The sequence below is a fragment of the Fragaria vesca genome, linkage group LG7 (assembly GCF_000184155.1).
Source record: "Fragaria vesca subsp. vesca linkage group LG7, FraVesHawaii_1.0, whole genome shotgun sequence".
Classification (NCBI taxonomy): domain Eukaryota; kingdom Viridiplantae; phylum Streptophyta; class Magnoliopsida; order Rosales; family Rosaceae; genus Fragaria; species Fragaria vesca.
The window spans coordinates 4,562,463-4,580,441 of record NC_020497.1 but is presented as its reverse complement, the minus strand read 5'-3'; the positions used below and the strand labels follow the sequence as shown (position 1 = coordinate 4,580,441).

The 17,979-nt window shown below is 38.6% G+C and overlaps 3 protein-coding genes across 4 annotated transcripts; all 3 read right to left on the bottom strand.

Moving 5' to 3' along the window:
- Nucleotides 1–1,483: 1,483 nt before the first annotated feature.
- LOC101313449 (mitogen-activated protein kinase homolog MMK2-like) lies at nucleotides 1,484–5,589 on the bottom strand. The gene is made up of 6 exons (XM_004306700.1): nucleotides 5,258–5,589; nucleotides 4,102–4,231; nucleotides 3,784–3,921; nucleotides 2,728–3,060; nucleotides 2,029–2,212; nucleotides 1,484–1,839 (listed from the first exon to the last, which is right to left on the bottom strand). Exons 1-6 carry the CDS (start codon nucleotides 5,419–5,421, stop codon nucleotides 1,667–1,669), a joined length of 1,122 nt encoding a protein of 373 aa, XP_004306748.1. The 5' UTR covers nucleotides 5,422–5,589; the 3' UTR covers nucleotides 1,484–1,666.
- A 3,797-nt stretch (nucleotides 5,590–9,386) lies between these two features.
- LOC101312962 (protein BPS1, chloroplastic-like) lies at nucleotides 9,387–11,821 on the bottom strand. 2 transcript variants are annotated; one of them, XM_004306699.1, is made up of 3 exons: nucleotides 11,752–11,806; nucleotides 11,549–11,639; nucleotides 9,387–10,741 (listed from the first exon to the last, which is right to left on the bottom strand). In XM_004306699.1, the coding sequence occupies exon 3, from the start codon at nucleotides 10,728–10,730 to the stop codon at nucleotides 9,672–9,674; it is 1,059 nt and encodes a 352-aa protein (XP_004306747.1). In that variant the 5' UTR covers nucleotides 10,731–10,741; nucleotides 11,549–11,639; nucleotides 11,752–11,806; the 3' UTR covers nucleotides 9,387–9,671. The 2 variants fall into 2 exon arrangements, with proteins under 2 accessions (XP_004306747.1, XP_004306746.1); XM_004306698.1 differs by lacking the exon at nucleotides 11,549–11,639 and having other exon boundaries at nucleotides 11,752–11,821.
- Nucleotides 11,822–14,408: 2,587 nt separating this feature from the next.
- Nucleotides 14,409–17,445, bottom strand: LOC101312670 (probable serine/threonine-protein kinase At1g01540-like). Its single transcript, XM_004306697.1, has 7 exons — nucleotides 16,827–17,445; nucleotides 16,028–16,132; nucleotides 15,817–15,939; nucleotides 15,545–15,715; nucleotides 15,294–15,423; nucleotides 14,995–15,204; nucleotides 14,409–14,899 (listed from the first exon to the last, which is right to left on the bottom strand). The coding sequence occupies exons 1-7, from the start codon at nucleotides 17,381–17,383 to the stop codon at nucleotides 14,732–14,734; spliced, it is 1,464 nt and encodes a 487-aa protein (XP_004306745.1). The 5' UTR covers nucleotides 17,384–17,445; the 3' UTR covers nucleotides 14,409–14,731.
- Between the last annotated feature and the right edge of the window lie 534 nt (nucleotides 17,446–17,979).

Sequence of the window (17,979 nt, the reverse complement as noted above, 5' to 3'; positions counted from 1 at the left end):
TATATATATATATATATATATATGTGTNAGGATGCTAGCTAGANACCCCCAAAAATTTGCATCTAATTTATAGGAAAAATTTCAGTTTACCCCCTAAATCTTTTGGTGGCAAAATCAGTTCAGTCCTGTAACTTTTTTTTAAATAAGTTCGCCCCTTCAACTTTCGTAAACACATCAGTTAGGTCCAATTTCTGAATTTCCCTCAAAATATGACGCCACCAAAACTGTTGGAACTGACAAAGGAACCCATAATTCAGCTTTATCCCCTCATTTTCAATAAAATGTCTAAAACTATGGGTCCTTTTGTCAGTTCCAACAGCTTTGGTGATGTCATATTTCAACGGGAATTTAAAAATTGGACCTAACTAAGGTGTTTACGAAAGTTGAAGGGGCGAACTGATTTAAAAAAAAGTTACAGGACTGAACTGATTTTGCCACCAAAGATTTAGGGGATAAACTGAATTTAATTCTAATTTATATAAAACATGATGTGGCATCTACCACATCATATTTGCACACACACTCTATAATATCCAACATATCACTTAAAATAAAAAATTTAAATTGAAAATAATAAACCCTAGATCTCTAGAAATCAACAGACCGGAAAAGTCATGACATCAAGAAAATTGTCTGCTTTTTTCAAGGCATAAGCTTTCAGCATACTCTCCGTGAAGCTAATTTTATTGCTAATTCTTTGGCTATCCTAGGCCACCAGCTTTCGAGTCGACATTACTAGGAGGTGGGGTTTCCCATGGCTGTGAGTTCGGTTATCAATTTTGATCTCTTAAGAGCTGGTTGCTCGAGATATTTCTCCTTTTAATAGTCTTTTAGCATAAAAAAAAAAAATTACAGACCGGAAGATTTTCAAACTTCTCTACCTAACCAACTACACCTCTTTTGGATGAGAAAAACCCTATAGAGCGAAGCGGTGGCTTTCAAGTAACAAGGAACAACCTCGTCCGGCGGCGGCCTTGGTCAAGGCTGGTCTCCTGGCCATGCCGACGCCCATAGCTTCACTGCCGGATGGGTTTCAAATGGCCTGAGTTGCTCCATGTGAAGTGGCTGGTGATGGTTTTTTCAAGTTTTGCTTCTGACTTGGATTCGATAGTCACATATGTATTCCAACGGTCGTGCTTGCCAGGGTTTGTTAGGGACCTTGTCTTGACGAATGACAACGCTGGTAGCTGTTTTCGAAGGAAGCAGGAGCGATGGGTTATTTGGAAGGTCTGGTTTTAGGAAGCATGGATCGTGACGATGTGATGGGTTGTTGTGGCGAGGTCGCCAGAGAGTTGTGATGGTGCGATGGGAGGATGAGCAGAGGTAGCTGTTGCGTCAAAGTCAAGGTTGTTTGATAGGCCTTGCTTTGGTTACTTCTTTCGGGCTTCTCTAGGATTCAATGGTGGACTAGGGTTTACCTTAGGCCCGTCTTTATGTTTTTAGCTTTTTACATTCAATTTTCATCCCTTTTACACATTCGAAACTTACAGACATCCCAAGGATATGAACAAGTCGTATTAATGACGCACAATTTTTCAATAAATGCCGATATCTCCAACAAAGTTTTATAATTTGTTTCTCCAGGAGGATGAAGGGGGGTTGTACGTAGCATTATTATAATAGTTTTTGGGTCACGAAGAGAGTACAACATACTAGTGCATAATCTTCACTGAATTGGATCTGGATTGAACTTGACCGACTCTCTCCAGATGAGCTCCTTGATGTTCTCTTCTGTAAATGATGGTTGCTCGAAGTCAAAACTGAAAGGACTTGCGCAGACAGGCTCCTCATTAATATCATGAAGAGGTGCCAAGTATGGGTGGCAAAGAGCCTGATCAACTGCAAAGCATGCCAAAGAAAAATAATTGTCAATGCAACTACCAAATATGGTTCAGACAAAAAAACACGTGATCTACCGCAAATATCAAAATTATTTCATGACATTTTTTAGTTTCATTTCACTCTGAACACTGCAGGGTCCTTAAATCATCGTTACACTTTATACCAGAATCAAATAACTAAGTATACCTGTAATGCGCCTGTTTGGGTCAAAGACAAGCATCTTCTCTAGCAAATCAATAGCACCAGCAGACATATTAGGAAATCCAACAGAGAAGTCCTTCTTTGCGTACTGAGGTAGTTGTCGGACATATCTTCGGGCATTATCACTTCGTAAAAATCCGAGGCTTGAGTCATCAGGTGAACCTATTAGCTGCTCAACAGAAATGGAAGACAGCAATGCACTAGTTGTCACAATCAGAATGTATATATGAGCCAAGAGAAAAACTACTTTTTAACAAAGATAGGTGGAAGGAAAACACATTCTCATCCTTCATATCTTGAGACACAACACCTTCATCTAAGTGGCAACCATCGTCTCCTCCTCATTTTTTTTTTCTCCAATCAATCAGGTTGGTGCACTTTCTGCTATTGGCAACAAGAAATCTAAACCTAGCCAAATGAAAATATACTGCTTCCTCTTTCACTTTTGAAATTAGGATATAGCTGGACATAGAGTTGTTTAAGGGCCAAAAGTTTAGAATGATCAGCATTACCAAGAAAAACTGACACCCTAAGTTGCATAGTCTCTGCTGCCCCATGTGGAAATTAAAGTTTTTGGAGATTTATCATTTAAACATGCATCAGATGCATCATTCCCAGAGATTTGAAATATACAAACAAGTGATAGACCCATTTAGGTTCAGTATGCAGATAAAGAAACAATACCTCTGTAATGAGTCTCAGCTGATGCACATAATCTTTGCCAGGGAATAAGGGCCGTCTGGTCATGATTTCACCAAGAATGCAACCTACAGACCATATATCAATTGCTGCAGTGTACTCGGAACAATTAAGGAGCAACTCCGGAGCGCGGTACCAACGAGTAACAACATACTCGGTCATGAAATCAGTTTCAGATGTTGTCCTTGCAAGCCCAAAATCACCAATTTTGAGATCACAATTTGCATTCATGAGCAAATTGCTGGGCTTCAAATCACGATGTAAAACACCTGCTGAATGTACATATTTGAGCCCTCGTAACAACTGATACAGAAAGTACTGCAAAGGTAGAACATAAACATTAGTGAAAGCTCAGAAATGTAACAGCAAAATCAAGATCATGAGAAAACTGCTAGATGCAAAAGTTATGTCGTAGTTTACACTTGTTTTTATAACTACAGATGAGCTACAAGTGAAAGTTTCCTAAATTTGTCACTCAGAATGGGAAAGCTCCAGGTAAATGGAAGTAAAGACATAGAACCATGTTCCAAGTTCCAACCAAACTAGAGGAGATATCACTACCTAAGCAGAGGACCAGAACCTTTTTGAAAAGATGAAATGGGGATCACCTTAAACAGTTTATTATAAAGCTTTGAAAGGACTTGTGAAATAATTAGTCCTATATAAAGCTGAGAAGTTTTTAGGAATATGTGTACCACCTTCAGCAGTTGCTTGAATCAACTTACTTCAGTGACAAGCATGTATTGCTATCACCAGTAACCTAAAAATAGAAATCTGGTGTCCAACTATAAACCTTGGCCTTTAAAACAAAAAAGAAAAACCACTGTCAACAGTTTAGAACATTCCAGACTTCTTATGAACATTGCACATGAACTACATGGAAGTACTATATCCAAATGATATTAGCAAATATTTATTAAAAAAAAAAAAAACTGTCAAAAGTTTAAACATTCCACCGCAAGTATATTAACTACAAAATCTGAGCGCTTAAATTCAAATGGCATCTCTAATATATAAACCAAAAGAAAATTTAGTACCAACCCGGCAATGGTCATCAGTCAAAGATTGGTTGGACCGTACTATCTGATGAAGGTCAGTGTCCATTAATTCATAAACAATGTAGACATCATTGAAGTTCTCCTTCTGTGGAGGCCTTATGATGTCTTTGATGGCAATAACCTGAGCAGATAAAGAACAAACTAATAAGCTGTTGGCTCCATGAAAAAAAAAAATTAAAAAAAAACATACAACAGTTACATTGGAATAGATGATAAGAGTATCTTGATAAAAAAGAGTGCTCAAGGAGGAGGCAGAAAAAATTCCTCATAAGAACATGAAGGGAAGAATGTCAAACATTACATTTTCATGATCCATGTGACGAAGAAGTTTAATTTCGCGTAAAGTCCTTTTGGCATCTATTCTGTTGTCAAATGCATTACCAATCTTCTTAATGGCAACCTCCTCATGAGTCTCAGCGTTCACAGCAGCACTAATAGCAACCAAAAAAATTTATCTTCCTTCAAATTGTTGATAACACATAGAACATAAGTCAAATAAATGGAAAGATCATTCATGATTGAAACCTTGAAATAGCACATACACCCAACAAAGGCTGCAGTCAAATACACAAACCCTGATTTCACAAGAACCCAATATGTTCTAAAGTTTTACATACTAAAATGAATGAAACAAGACTTACGCATACATCCATGCAGAAATGTGAGTCCCGTTAATCAAACATGGTACAATACGACCAACAATAACATAAGTGGAATCAACAAGGAAGAAAATGATCACACACCAAGAGTTGGACTGAATAATACGCAAAGTGACAAAGACAATTCATTTTGACGACCCTAAAATAACATGGGAAATAGAGCTTCACATTGTCCATCCTAATTTCTTAGGAATATGCAATATTTCGTCCAGTTAAATTCAAACACACAGAGTGACCATGGTACTCTTTAATCTAATAGATTCACATTCTCCTCAAAACAATGTCAATGCATCTTTGGACTGAAACTCCCAACAAGGAACACATAAAACATCACTTACCCTGGCTTAAGAAACACATAACAGATTTCATGGGAATATGTGTAACAAATTAACAATTCATTTATTGCACACAAAGAACAAGACCCTCTCCAACTCACAACCTTCTTAACGTTATAACCAATATTAGAAAAACCTCCCGCACACACCAAATTCAACCCCACCAAAACAAAAATAGAAACAAACCTACACACAAAGAAAGCTACTATCTTTAACAAACCCAGCTAATTCCCAAATAGAGATCTTCATAAAGAACCAAACTTTCCAACCTACACCCACATAACATAATCAAAGGAATACCTTGATCACAATTACAAAGTGCTTTTTCCACGAAACCATTAACTCACAAACCAAACTAAACCCAACAACTTCAAGAACCAGAAATCACCACAAAACCCAAAAAGCCTCAAACTTTAATGAACCAAGAAAAATCAAAGAACCAAGTAAAAAACAAGAATCTTACCAAACAATACCATAGGCGCCTCTCCCAACTGGCCTGATAGGAGGCACATACTTCCTGGAAACCTCAAAGAGATTCCCATACACATTGTACTGAACGTACCGGCCACCGTGGGTTGGTACCCCTCTGATGTTGTGGTCAGCTCCAGAAGCAGAGCTGGACTCCATGGCAGTTGGGTCGGGTCAGAATCCGAAATGGGTGGAGACCCAGATGAGATTTAGTGGCCACAAAGCTGGAAGAGAAGCTAATGGAGGAGGAGGAGAGGTGGGAGTGTGAGATTGGTGTCGGTAGGTCTATGTATTGATTAGTAGCTCGTTTGGGCAAGAAAGGTAAAGAAAAATAGAAGAAAGCTTTTTCAACTGGAAAACCCGTGGAGGAAAAAATTGAAGCTTTTTGAGTTTTGACTCTTCTTTATGTGAGGGTTTGGTGTGTTGTCTGTGATCTTTGGGTTTTGAGACAAATTGAGATGGGGGTTGAAAAGTGTTGAAGTACTATTAGAGATGTGAGAGCTAAACGAGCTGAAAATTAATCGAAAATCTAAGACTTATCAAATAGGGTTTGGATTTAGAGTAAACTAAAAAGTAAAACCGATTGAATGAATGTTAAATGATAGAAAGATCGATCAATGTAAAAGTATACAAACTTTGTTTTATATTAGGTTTTTTATTGTCGGATAATATGGATAAAACGTTAATTGTGAACATAAGTTTTGTTTGTTCTTTTCGTGTGTGTTCAACTTCATGTGGTGAATACTAGCTCATTGTTGACATAAAATCTTACACATACAAATAACTAGGTATAATATTCAAATGTGGTAGAACAATCTCAATTTAACCGTAAATCTCATACAAGTTAAGAACATAATGTATTATTGATAATGGGTAAATGACAATTCATAGTCCATTCGATCACAAATCACACAAGAATCAACAAGTCTAAAGTCATAATTCTGACCCTTTAAGCTTCCTTCTGGTCTTGTATGAACACCTTGACCCAAATAAAGTAAATCAAAAACTAGGATCATGTATGAACAATACAGATTTAACACGAATGACTCGAGCTGCATGATGTCATTTCATTATTCCATTGCCTCGTCCTATTTCTTCATCAGTTATAAATGAGTCTTCATCAATTATAAATGAGTAGGGTCATAAACCGTTTATATTGGTAGTCCTCACACACAATGGATTGGCTACTTGAGTACACTTTCTAATTATCTTGCATGATCAATTTCATTGATTGGGTCCTGTGGTAGGTATGATGTTCATTGTTGAGTGTTCACAGTTATTGTTGATTATTAGCTGCAAAGTCTTGCTAGTTTTTTTTTTTTTTTTGTCTTGCATTTTACATGTTCAAGTTGAACACAAATTTGACTGAAGAAAAGTGATTAGAAAAGGCATGCGTGAAGGAAACGCAGAGAAGTCGGCGGACTCCAAATTGAAACTTGACTGGGGATATTAAGTAGTTCTGGTCCATGAGGTTATATAGACTGTGATATAGAAAATGACATCCCACTATTATAGATATTTGCAAAACACAGAAAAACTATCTTTCAACAGATTTAAATAAATAAGGACATAAGTCCAGGCCCATAGTGCATAATATCACACCAAATCAGCAAATTTTATGCAAAATACCCAAAAAATTAATCTTTTCTAAAATATCTATAAAACTGCCACTGTCTCAACCAAAAATACCCTACCTGAAAATATATTCTCTCTCTTCCTCTGATCTGTCATATTCTCTCTCTTCCTCTGATCTGTCATATTCTCTCTCTTCCTCCGATCTATCATATTCTCTCTCTCTCTCTCTCTCTCTCTCTCTCTCTCTCTCTCTCTCTCTCTCTCTCTCTCTCTCTCTCTCTCTCTCTCTCTCTCTCTCTCTCTCTCTCTCTCTCTCTCTCTCTCTCTCTCTCTCTCCACCACACGACGCCGATCGACTTCGCCGTTGCTAGATCGACCTCGCCGATCAACTCCGCCGCTTGCTAGATCGACTCTGCCGGTGCTAGATTGACCTTCGCTGATCGACTCCGCCGCTGCTAGATCGACTCAGGTCGGGTCGAAAATCAGGTCAGATTGTTGGTAACAGTCGGAGCAAGGTTGGCATTGGAGCCAGTTGACGTCACTGCCGATATCCAACACCATGTAAAACTGCTTCGCCGGGCTACCGACGTCGATGCGTGTGAAAAACTGGCCGCTTCCCAAGCTGATCCCGGAAGTTACGGGAGTTGACAAGTCCTCGGGTCGGATCTCCGTCTCATGGGCTCCAGATTCGCCCGGTTCACTCCCTGCAAAGCCAGCTAGAGCTTCGTGTTGAGCGAGTTGACTCGGACCGAGTCGCGACCGAGTCGGGTGAAGACCAACGACTTGCAATCCTTGTGGTTGGAGGTGTAGAGAGACTCACGGGGGTGCAGCGGGAGAGTGATGAGCGGCGAAGAAGCGGTGGATGAGTTGAGGAGCTGGGCTTCTTCTTGGGCCTTGTCCAAGGGCTTGATGGTCTGTGGGTCGAAGGAGATGACGTCATGTGCCTGCATAGAACTATAGAATTGGATGAGACTTAATTAATGAAACATGAGTGTAGTAGCATAACCACAACAAGTGTAGTAAAAAAAAAAAAACGAGTGATTTGTAGAACCGAACAGTAACATAATTCATAAATGAACTTTTTCTATCAATAATAGCAGTCATAAATGAATTTTTCTGTCAATACTGCATTTACAGAACCTGCTACTACACTAGCCGAACCAATAAAAACTTGCTACTACATCACGTACTGAAAATAGCTGATGCTACTACATTTGCTAAGCCACTAAAAACCTGCTACTACACTTACTGAAGCTGCTACTATACTAGCTGAACCATTAAAACTTTGCTACTACATTTGTTGGAAGTGTAGTAACAGCTAACTCTCTAGTAAAACATGCTACTACATTAGTTGAGTTACTGTAAACCTGCTACTGTAGTTATTGAAGTTGCTACTACACTAATTGAACTACTAAAAATCTGCTACTGCATTTATTAGAAGTATAGTAGCAGCAACATTCCAGCAAGTGCAATAGCACTGAAAATAGCTATTGCTACTACATTTGCTGAGCTACTAAAAACCTGCTACTACACTTATTGAAGTTGCTACTACACTAGCTAAACCATTAAAACCCTGGTACTACATTTGTGGGAAGTGTAGTAGCAGCTAACTCTCTAGTAAAACATGTTATTACATTAGTTAAGCCACTGAAAACTTGTTACTGAAGCTGCTACTACACTAACTGAACCACTAAAAATCTGCTATTGCAATTATTGGAAGTGTAGTAGCAACAACATTCCAGCAAATGCAATAGCAGCTGAAACAATACATGGTGGGGTCTGATTTAGTTTGATTTATTTTGTATAAGGTCATTTTAGTAAATTAAACCATGACACATGACAAGCAGAAAACAATTTGTCCTTATTTGTTAAAAACTGTCCTTATTTGTTTAACAACAACACAAGTGGATTTGTTTGTGTTTCAAATCCTTTTGAAGGATGTATATGTGATTTGCTATTATAACAAATCACCTGGGATTCAACAATAAATGGGATTATGGTCTCAAATAATAATCGACAAGGTTCGAAGGAAAACCAAAACATAACCAGTTTACATCAGAGAAATCATAAGTCGAATCCCTGTTGATCAGGGAATCCCCACCGCATCAAGAATCTCCCAGGATTTATCAGTAGAGCCATACAAACTATTCCAATGTCATATCTATCTGATCGCTGTCAGGTAAATAAACCGCCAAATTCTCCCAAGTTCCGACCATCACCACTTGCTGTTAACATGTTCTCATGCTTATGGTTGGTGATGGTCTTCCCCTACTATGGAATTGCATCAAGTTACACAAGAAATTAGAACACAGTACAGAGTCTAGATTCTCTTGTGAAGTCCAGAAGTATCATGCCCAACTTTGCCTGTATGAAATTATGAATCAAAAAGTTTACAAACAACTACCAATATAGGAAATAAGCACATTGAACTTGTATGAATCACAGAGGCAACGAAGCTAAGAAGTTTTAGCTTTAGGTTAACACCAAGAGCCAAACTTCAAAGTTCACAATGTGATGATTTGTGTGACAAGCTTAGCATATCTTGTATATCAGTTCACCAATAATGAAGCATCCTCAATTTAAAACCAATGGAAGCAAAATAAAAAAGCAGAGAAGCCTCACAATTTCAAGCCAAACCATATATCATATATAAACGTCAACACACAGTGCAACATACTTTTACAAACCACTAACATAGTAATACAACATAACTTGTACCTAGCAACAAACTGATTACACTTAACCGTACAAGACGGTATACTTACAAAAACAAGAAAACATAAAGCCCCATACCTAATACCGTCGTTATAAAGGTTAGAGATTAGCTTTGCTATTCACCTCACAACCTGCCCTTCTACGTTCCCCATCAGCATCCGGTCAGAGACTGATCCACCTGATCTCAGCTTAGAAAGCAAGGCATCGCGTCCAGTCAAGAGGATTTGGAAAAACCCATCCACTTCCTTGGTCAGAAGATCAAGTCCTTGAGAAAGACTCTGTGCCTTTCTTTCTAAATCTGAAATAGAATTCTTGAACACTTCTTCATCTGCGAGGGCCACACCATCTTGGATCATAGGATACAAGTGCTTCACAATACCATCAACTGCTTCCAGCTCTTTCAGTACTGTAACTCTACCACTAGAATATACATTTCTGATTTCCCCATTTACATTACTCTGTAAGTCATTAAATGCTTGTGCCCACAAATATGTCTCAGAGACATTCATATCTACCAACTTGCTTGCAGAACCAGAAAACGCTGCAGAAAAGACACTACAAACAGATACTGTCAACACCTTCACTCCATACATAGCACGCATTAAAATTTTCCCTTTGGCAGAGTTCTTAACCTTTGGTAGATCCAGTGATTCCTTGAGCTTGTCCAAAATGGTGCTACAGTTCTCAACCCTGGGGTTCTTTGAAGCAATATGATTCTTCCAGTCATCAACTGAAGAACGGGCACGAATAAATTGCTGTGAAGAGGCTGATTTCAAATTATGCAACACAAACTGAAGGAAAAGATGTCCCTGGTTTAAGCGCGAGATCTCAGAGCTGAAGACAATGCATATATCAAGCAACTTTACACTGATGTCCAAGTACACGTCAATCCACTTCTCATCCCAGGCACTCACAGGAAGATCCATCTCAGCTATAAGAGTTTTTATGTCATTATGAGTTCCACAAAGCGACTCCATAGCTAAATTCATCCATGACAAGCTAAGAACATCATTCTTATCTTTTGGGTTGAGCTTTCTCAACCTTCCGGCCAATGTTTCCTCAAAAGTGTTCAGCAATGCACAAAGGTTTGGAGTCATTTGAGAACCCTTTGGCGAAATCATCCGGAAAGGGTTTCCAAAATGGAAGAAAGGACGGTGTGGGGCCTGTGGACGACTCATTACTAGTATTACTGCAAAAAGAAATAAACATTAAACTGCAAATCAGCGACAACAACAAAATCAAAGACTAAAGAACATTTACAACACTAGTAATCGAGAAGACAACAGCAAAAAAAATGACATACTCAATCTTTCACTAAATCCCAGAAGATAGAGTAATTCTCAAATAATGATAATGCCTACATGAACTGGAGAACAGATAAATTGGAAGCCACAGTTTGTCTCTTAAATTCTTAATATCTACCAATCTGTGGACACTACTCAAAAGTTCATACAATTGTTTCCATATAAAATGAGTTATTCAACATTCTTAATCAGCCGCTTTGGTAAATTTAACAAAATTGCTTCTTCGGCACGACAAATTAATAAGACATCGTGTCATATCTGCAATCGTGTCATATCTTCAGCCTAAAAGCACCGAAATAACTATACAACGATACGCAAAGCTAAAATTTATATTGGAAAGGATTTATCTTAATCTGTTCTCTTGTTTCGTTCAAGTCTACAACTTTCCCTCAACACCAACCCGACGGTCCACCAGTATAAACACATCGAACTTCAGCCATCTCCAGTTTGTAAAGAAACCCCAAATTTCTACCCAAATCCCCAAACTTCAGCCTCATACACACGATACACCTGATCAAAATTCCACAAATCATCGCAACCGGAAACCAAACTAAACAAAAACAACACCTTACCCAATCAAATATCTTATCATCACACAATTTTCTTCACATACCAACGCAAACACCACAATTTCAAACAAACGCAAGCATAATATCCAAAATTCAGACACTTTCATACATGGATCCACTTACCCAAACAAAGCAGCCGCTAGATCGTTAAGAAATCTTCACCGATGACTCAAATATTCACAGACACAAACCCTAAGCTAGATCTACCACAAAACTAGATCCAAAAACCAAAAAACTAATTAAATTATATTTTCTTTTTTACTGATGGAATTGAAATTGGTATGAGAAATAGAGCTACATAGAGATTGAAGGAGAGAATATCAAACCTGATTAGGAAGATTTAGATGTCAAGAAATTTCGATGAGGGTTTCCACGACTCTTCGGCGTTGAAAATGTGAGGCTGGGTTCGGTTGGTTCTGGATTAGTAGGTGAAGGGGTTGTGCTACGCTCACCGGGGTTGTACGAAGAAGGGAGACACGTGGGGGGAAACGAGTGGGAGGTAAGGAGTGGGGAGGTAGATGTTACCGTTTGGTTCGAGGAGCTTCGGTTGTTATGGTGGGGTTGCAGGCAGGAGATTGGAGTTGGAAGATTGAATGCGTACGTGGCGGAGTGTGGTTGGGTGGGGTTCTTTGAAAAGTCTGAGTAGTACAGTGTTTGACGGCCGCGTATAAATGTACATACTTTTTGGGCAGGTGCATGGAAAGTACGGGGTGGTATGTACGCGTCTACGCGTATACAATACTTTCCAGTTCAATAAAGGGAAAAATACAACCCTCTTGGTATTGTTAAAGTAGGAAAGACAATTCATTTCCGAAAAAAAAAAAATAGGAATGAAAATAAGTAGGGATAAAAAAATAAAAGTGATAATAAATTGCTGAAGATATAAGAATGAAAATTTGAATATCTCTGCCATTATGTAATCAGATTTCGATATCCACCTTTTCATATAGATACTTACTTGCATTTTATTCACCTTCACATTTGGTAATTGAATTGAAACGTCATTTGCTACGCATTGAATAAAATGTGCATACATCTGCGTTAAAGCTTCTGAAAGTACAGCTGGTGTCAGCATGTATTAATACTTTCTAATTCAACAAAATGTATCATGTCATATTAAAAGCGCAGCTGATGTCTATATGTATTAGTACTTTCAAATTCAATGAAACTTATAAAAGCGTGAAAGACAATAAATTCTCAAGGATACGGAACTGAGTATTAAGATTCTTTTTGGATAAGAATTAGGCTCCAATTACCTACTGTTATGGCTTTTATCATGTAATTGGATCTCCAAATATAGTTTTTGATACAAAGGCTTCACTTTCAAAGCCATACATTGGTTTCGTTTCCCTTTCCATACATATTTTAGGTAACTAAACTTGTCATTTCCTTTTCCTTTTTATATTTTTGAATCATGGTCGGTGGTGCGTATAGCCGGCTACTTCAATCTTAAGTAAGGATCTTAAATTAAAGTACTTTTAAAATAATTAATGAAAATGAGATGTCTGTATTCAATAATTGATGATGTAGCTCAGTACCGTTTGATCTAGTGACATAAGTCTCTTTTTATAAATGAGAAAACTCACAGTAGATTCGTTATAACATATTAATTGTTTATCTAATAATTAATAATTGATGATATATATATATATATATATATATATATATATATAAATGCCAATCTTCTTTCCTTTCGCAATCACTCATTTTAAAACAACTATGTGCACCCAACCAAACTGTTAAGCTACGAGTGAAAGTAAGAAAAATTGACTGGGGCAATTGTTTTCACTTGTAACCCGTAAATCTGCGGCTACTTGTCTAAAAATATCATACTATTACACATGATTTGTATTGTTCCATTGATAATAATTTGTCAGCACTTGACATGGATGAGAGCATGAGATCTTTTCGGATCGGGTTATACATAATAGAGGGGTTTTGTGGTCTATCAACTCAGATTGGTGAGGTTTAGCAGAATACTAGTCGGTGGCTAATTATTAAAGATTAGAAGAGAGAGCGAACTGATCAACAAAGACTGCAAGTACAATACATTTATAACATTTCAATTTGGGAGAACAATATGCCAAAGAGTTAACAAATCACCATGACTCCATGAGCAAAGTAAAATAGTCACAAAGTGACTTCTATATAGATTTACTATCCAACTTAGGATGATCTACCGAAATCGAACATAAATCAACAATAGCTCACGCGTGCATACTATCGGTAGAGTAGCTAAGCTCAGCTCGTGAAATGGTCGGCAGAGCGTGAACAGATTACACATGCCTTTTTGACATAATTTCTTGCTGGAAGTCAACAATGTAACGTTTAAGCAACGGCACGGAGATGAACTGAAAAAGTCTCTATATGAGATAAGCAGGGCAAGCAAATTGGAGTCATACTAATAGTTAAGCAGAAAGATTCAGAAGAATAGAAGAGACAAAGTACACGCTGCTAAATAAATCAACCTAACAAAGCAGGCTCCTGCAAAAGACAGAAGGATTCTGCCCCAAAACATGCATGGCCAGCTTACCGTTATCATTAATCAAGACAAGTAATGTGAAGCTCAGAGAGGGCAAGAGCTAGCATGTTCAGATGTACTGGCATTGATGTTGAAACCTCAGGCCTGACCTCATGCCAGTTCCATCCCCAACCCTAATCCTCACTTCCTCAGTTGCCTAGCCAACAAGGACAAGAAGAGCCACATGAATGAGAGAAGCTGCAGGCTTTGTAGGCTAGTAGCAACAGCAGCTGTTTCAGCTGACTTTAGCTGGCTGCTGGGTCCAATTCCCAGAAACCATCCAAGGCACTGATGTTGATGTCATCTAAAATCTTCTATCACAGGAACTCTGGAAGTGGGTCCTCAATGTTCTGCATGCCATCTGATCCAAGGCTGGCAATGATGGTGACACAAAGTTGGCAACAGAATCATAGTTCATGAACATGATAGCCATGCCTATATTACTCTACTCTTGAAGCAACTAGAATGTGGACAAAGAAATTGAAAGAAGAGCGGATGAGGAAGAAGAATAGAATGTGACCACAGAGAAAAGAATATTTATATTGATGTAACACTATTGATATATTGTTTTACAACAGAACACCTATAAGAATGATGGACACATCTGATTCAATATTGTACAAGAGCATCATAATTTGATGCATATCCTATGAAATTATGTAACTAAGCATGAAAACAAATGCACATTATTGAAAAAGATACAGGCAGAATCAGGGTAGAAGAAAAATGAGATTCAAAAACTCCGGTGATAAAACTGTTAGTCACCTAATCCTTTCCCAATGGTATTATCTCCACCTTGTTGGTTGATTATGGTTCCTACCACTATCACCTTCACTAGTATCAGAAGTCCCTTCACTCAAGTGTTTATCTTTATCCCCCATTTTCATGCCAACATGATTCTCCCGTCGATAATTGAGATCTGAACTGGAATTATCTCTCCCTGGTTGTCTTTCCTGCATATAATGAACAAAATTGGATAGAGAGTTAAGTATTGATCAAGAAAACAAGGTCTTCACAAATCTACGTATTCAATTTTTGTCACACATACATCACGGAATAGCAAGTCATCAGCCTCCAACATGTGGATCACATGTCCCATTTTGGGTCTTTTTGTGGCATCAGGATCAACACATCGAAGAGCAACCAGCAGAGCACGTTTAAGTGCTTTCGAAGCAGGCATCTCAGGCAACTTAGGATCAACTACTTCCTCAGCTTTTCGGTTTCCGACCAAGTTTTTTAACCATTCAACTAGATTAACCTGAAAAAAGAAGACGTTATAATTAAATTTCAACAGCAAACAGAAAATCCAACACATGATTATAAGAAAACACACATTCCAAAACTAACCTCCCCTTGTGGCCGACCATAATCAACAGGGCTTCTCCCAGATATAATCTCCATAATAAGTATTCCGAAGCTATAAACATCACTCTTCTCATTCAACATTCCAGTGCAAGCATATTCTGGTGCAACATAGCTAAAGAAACCACCAATCAGATTGAAACTTAAAGAACATAACTAACTGTGATGCATATGTTTACGTCAATTGCCAACAAACAAATTGATAGAAAAGAAATGAGAGAAATATTTGAACTAACCCAAATGTTCCCATCACTCGAGTCGTCACATAACTATTCTCAGAGCATAAAAGCTTGGCAAGCCCAAAATCAGACACCTTGGGATGCCATTGGCGATCAACCAGTATGTTACTAGATTTTACATCACGATGAACAACCTTTGGTTCAAGACCCTCATGAAGATAGGCCAACCTGCACAAAGAGGAAACATCAAATGAGTGAAAACTTTCATACACATGCATTTTCTATTTTATGTTACAGAAAAAGAGTCAAAATTAGCATATGAACTGTACCCTTTTGCAGTCCCCAATATAATATTCATTCGAATATCCCATGTTAGAGGGCTGACTTCACCAACATCCCCATGAAGCCATTGATCCAGATTTCCATTGTCGACGTACTCATACACAAGCATCCTAAGAAACAAAACCAGAAGCTCAATGACACATCCTAGATGCTTCACAGTAACAATAAGCTGAGACTCCAACATTATGATAAATATACCTGTATGCACCTTCAACACAGTATCCGAGTAACCTCACAAGATTTTTGTGTCTCACACGCCCAATTACTTCCACCTCCACTTTAAACTCCTTCTCAGCTTGACCCCTGCATATCCAAAATCCAAGGCAGCATCATTAGTTGATCACTGCCACTATTCACTAAGAACCAAGGCAAAACACAATCGAATAACAGAAAAAAAAAAAATGAGACAAGTCAAAAGTTTGTGTGTAAGAGAAAGAGGGAGATTCTGATGCCAACATCATCAACTCAAGCTTGACTATGAGCACAAGGAACCTAAAAACGAATGATGGAGCTCTTTTTCAGAAAGCAGGCGACTTTACAGCACAAATTCTAACAAACGCAAGATAAGAATAAACCAGCCAAACCTAATAAAACTCAAAAAATAAAAACAAACCATGAAGTCGATGAATCAAATACCCTCTTCAGTTTCCCAGAAAATGCATGAACAGAAGAAATCACAGCAAAAACAAAAAAAGTCGAATCGCAAACCAGTCAACTCATATGACTAACCGATCCTCCTATCACTCCAAATGAAAATCCTACCAAGTTATGAAACATTCAACCGCCATTTTAGGAAAAAGAAATAATAACAGAAAACAAATTATTCTCAGCTTCTGTAAGTTTCTATCTTCGCAAAAGTTCTTCACTTTCATCATCAACCCAGAACCAATAACCAAAAACCGCCACAAACCCACATCAAAACCACACCCAAAACCACAGTAAACACATCAAGTTTCCACCTTTATGAAATTAAATTAAAATTAAATAAAAGCAGTACCTGTTATTCAACAAGTTCTTAACAGCAACTTTAGTCCCATCACTAAGAATCCCACTGTACACAATCCCATACCCACCTTCCCCAATCACATTCTCCTCACACAACCCATTCGTCGCAGCCTCCAGCTCTCTCAAAGTGTACCACCTCCCCCAACCCAGATGCGACACCTCGGGCCCCACCACATTCCCGCTCGCAAACGACGCCGTTTCGCTGTTCAGCGTCCCGCGGCTCTCGCCGCTGGAGGCGCCACAGCCGCGTTGGTCGGAGAACACCACCACCCGGTGCTCGGGCTTCCCGATCTCCATGTGGACCTCCGGATTGGGGTGGATTATTTCCTGGATATCTTTGGAGATTATTGGGCTGGGCTTTTGCGCGGCGGCGGTGACGAGCTTGCTCTTGTGGCGGTGGCGGGCGGTGAGGCAGAGGGAGAGGAGGAAGAGGGTGAGGACTATTAAGGAGCCGACGAGGATTCCGATGACGACCCAGAGATGGAGGCCGAAGATTGAAGTGGGTTTGGAGAGCTCGGAGTTCACAAACGCCGCGTCGTATACCGACATTGCTGTCTCCGAATGGAAATCTAGCCTCGACCCAGATGGAGGGATGGAGTTTAGCGATGTGGGTCGGGTCGCATTAGTCTCCTCGCCGGTGAGTGGTTTTTTTTCCGGCGAACGGAGAATCGGTGTTTGAAGGAAAGTCGAGAAGGAAGAGTGGGAGGTGTGTGTAAATGATCTGTCTAGCTCTCTCTGTCTGTCTGTATATTAGTTTTGTTAAGTGCTAACATTTTGGTGGAATGACGGATTTGTCCCTTGTGTTAGTCTCTGCTTAGCTGACTTGATGTTTACTTTCCAAATGGAGAAGGTTGGTTTTGCACTTTTGCTAATCAGCCAGAGCTAAGCCTTAAACAAAGTTTAAGATATTAATTTTGTTTATGCACTTTTACATTGGGAATGTTTCTATAAAAACTCTTTTCATTTTGAGCTAAATAATACTATCTATTTTTTCTGTGAAATTATACGGTACGTAAAATGTAAACTTATTATTAACAAAAAACTTTACAATTAATTATATGATCCTACTACGAAGGAACTTATTAACAATGAGACTAAGAAAACCTGAGTCTTATTATTCGTGATTCTTACTGGCATTGACATGG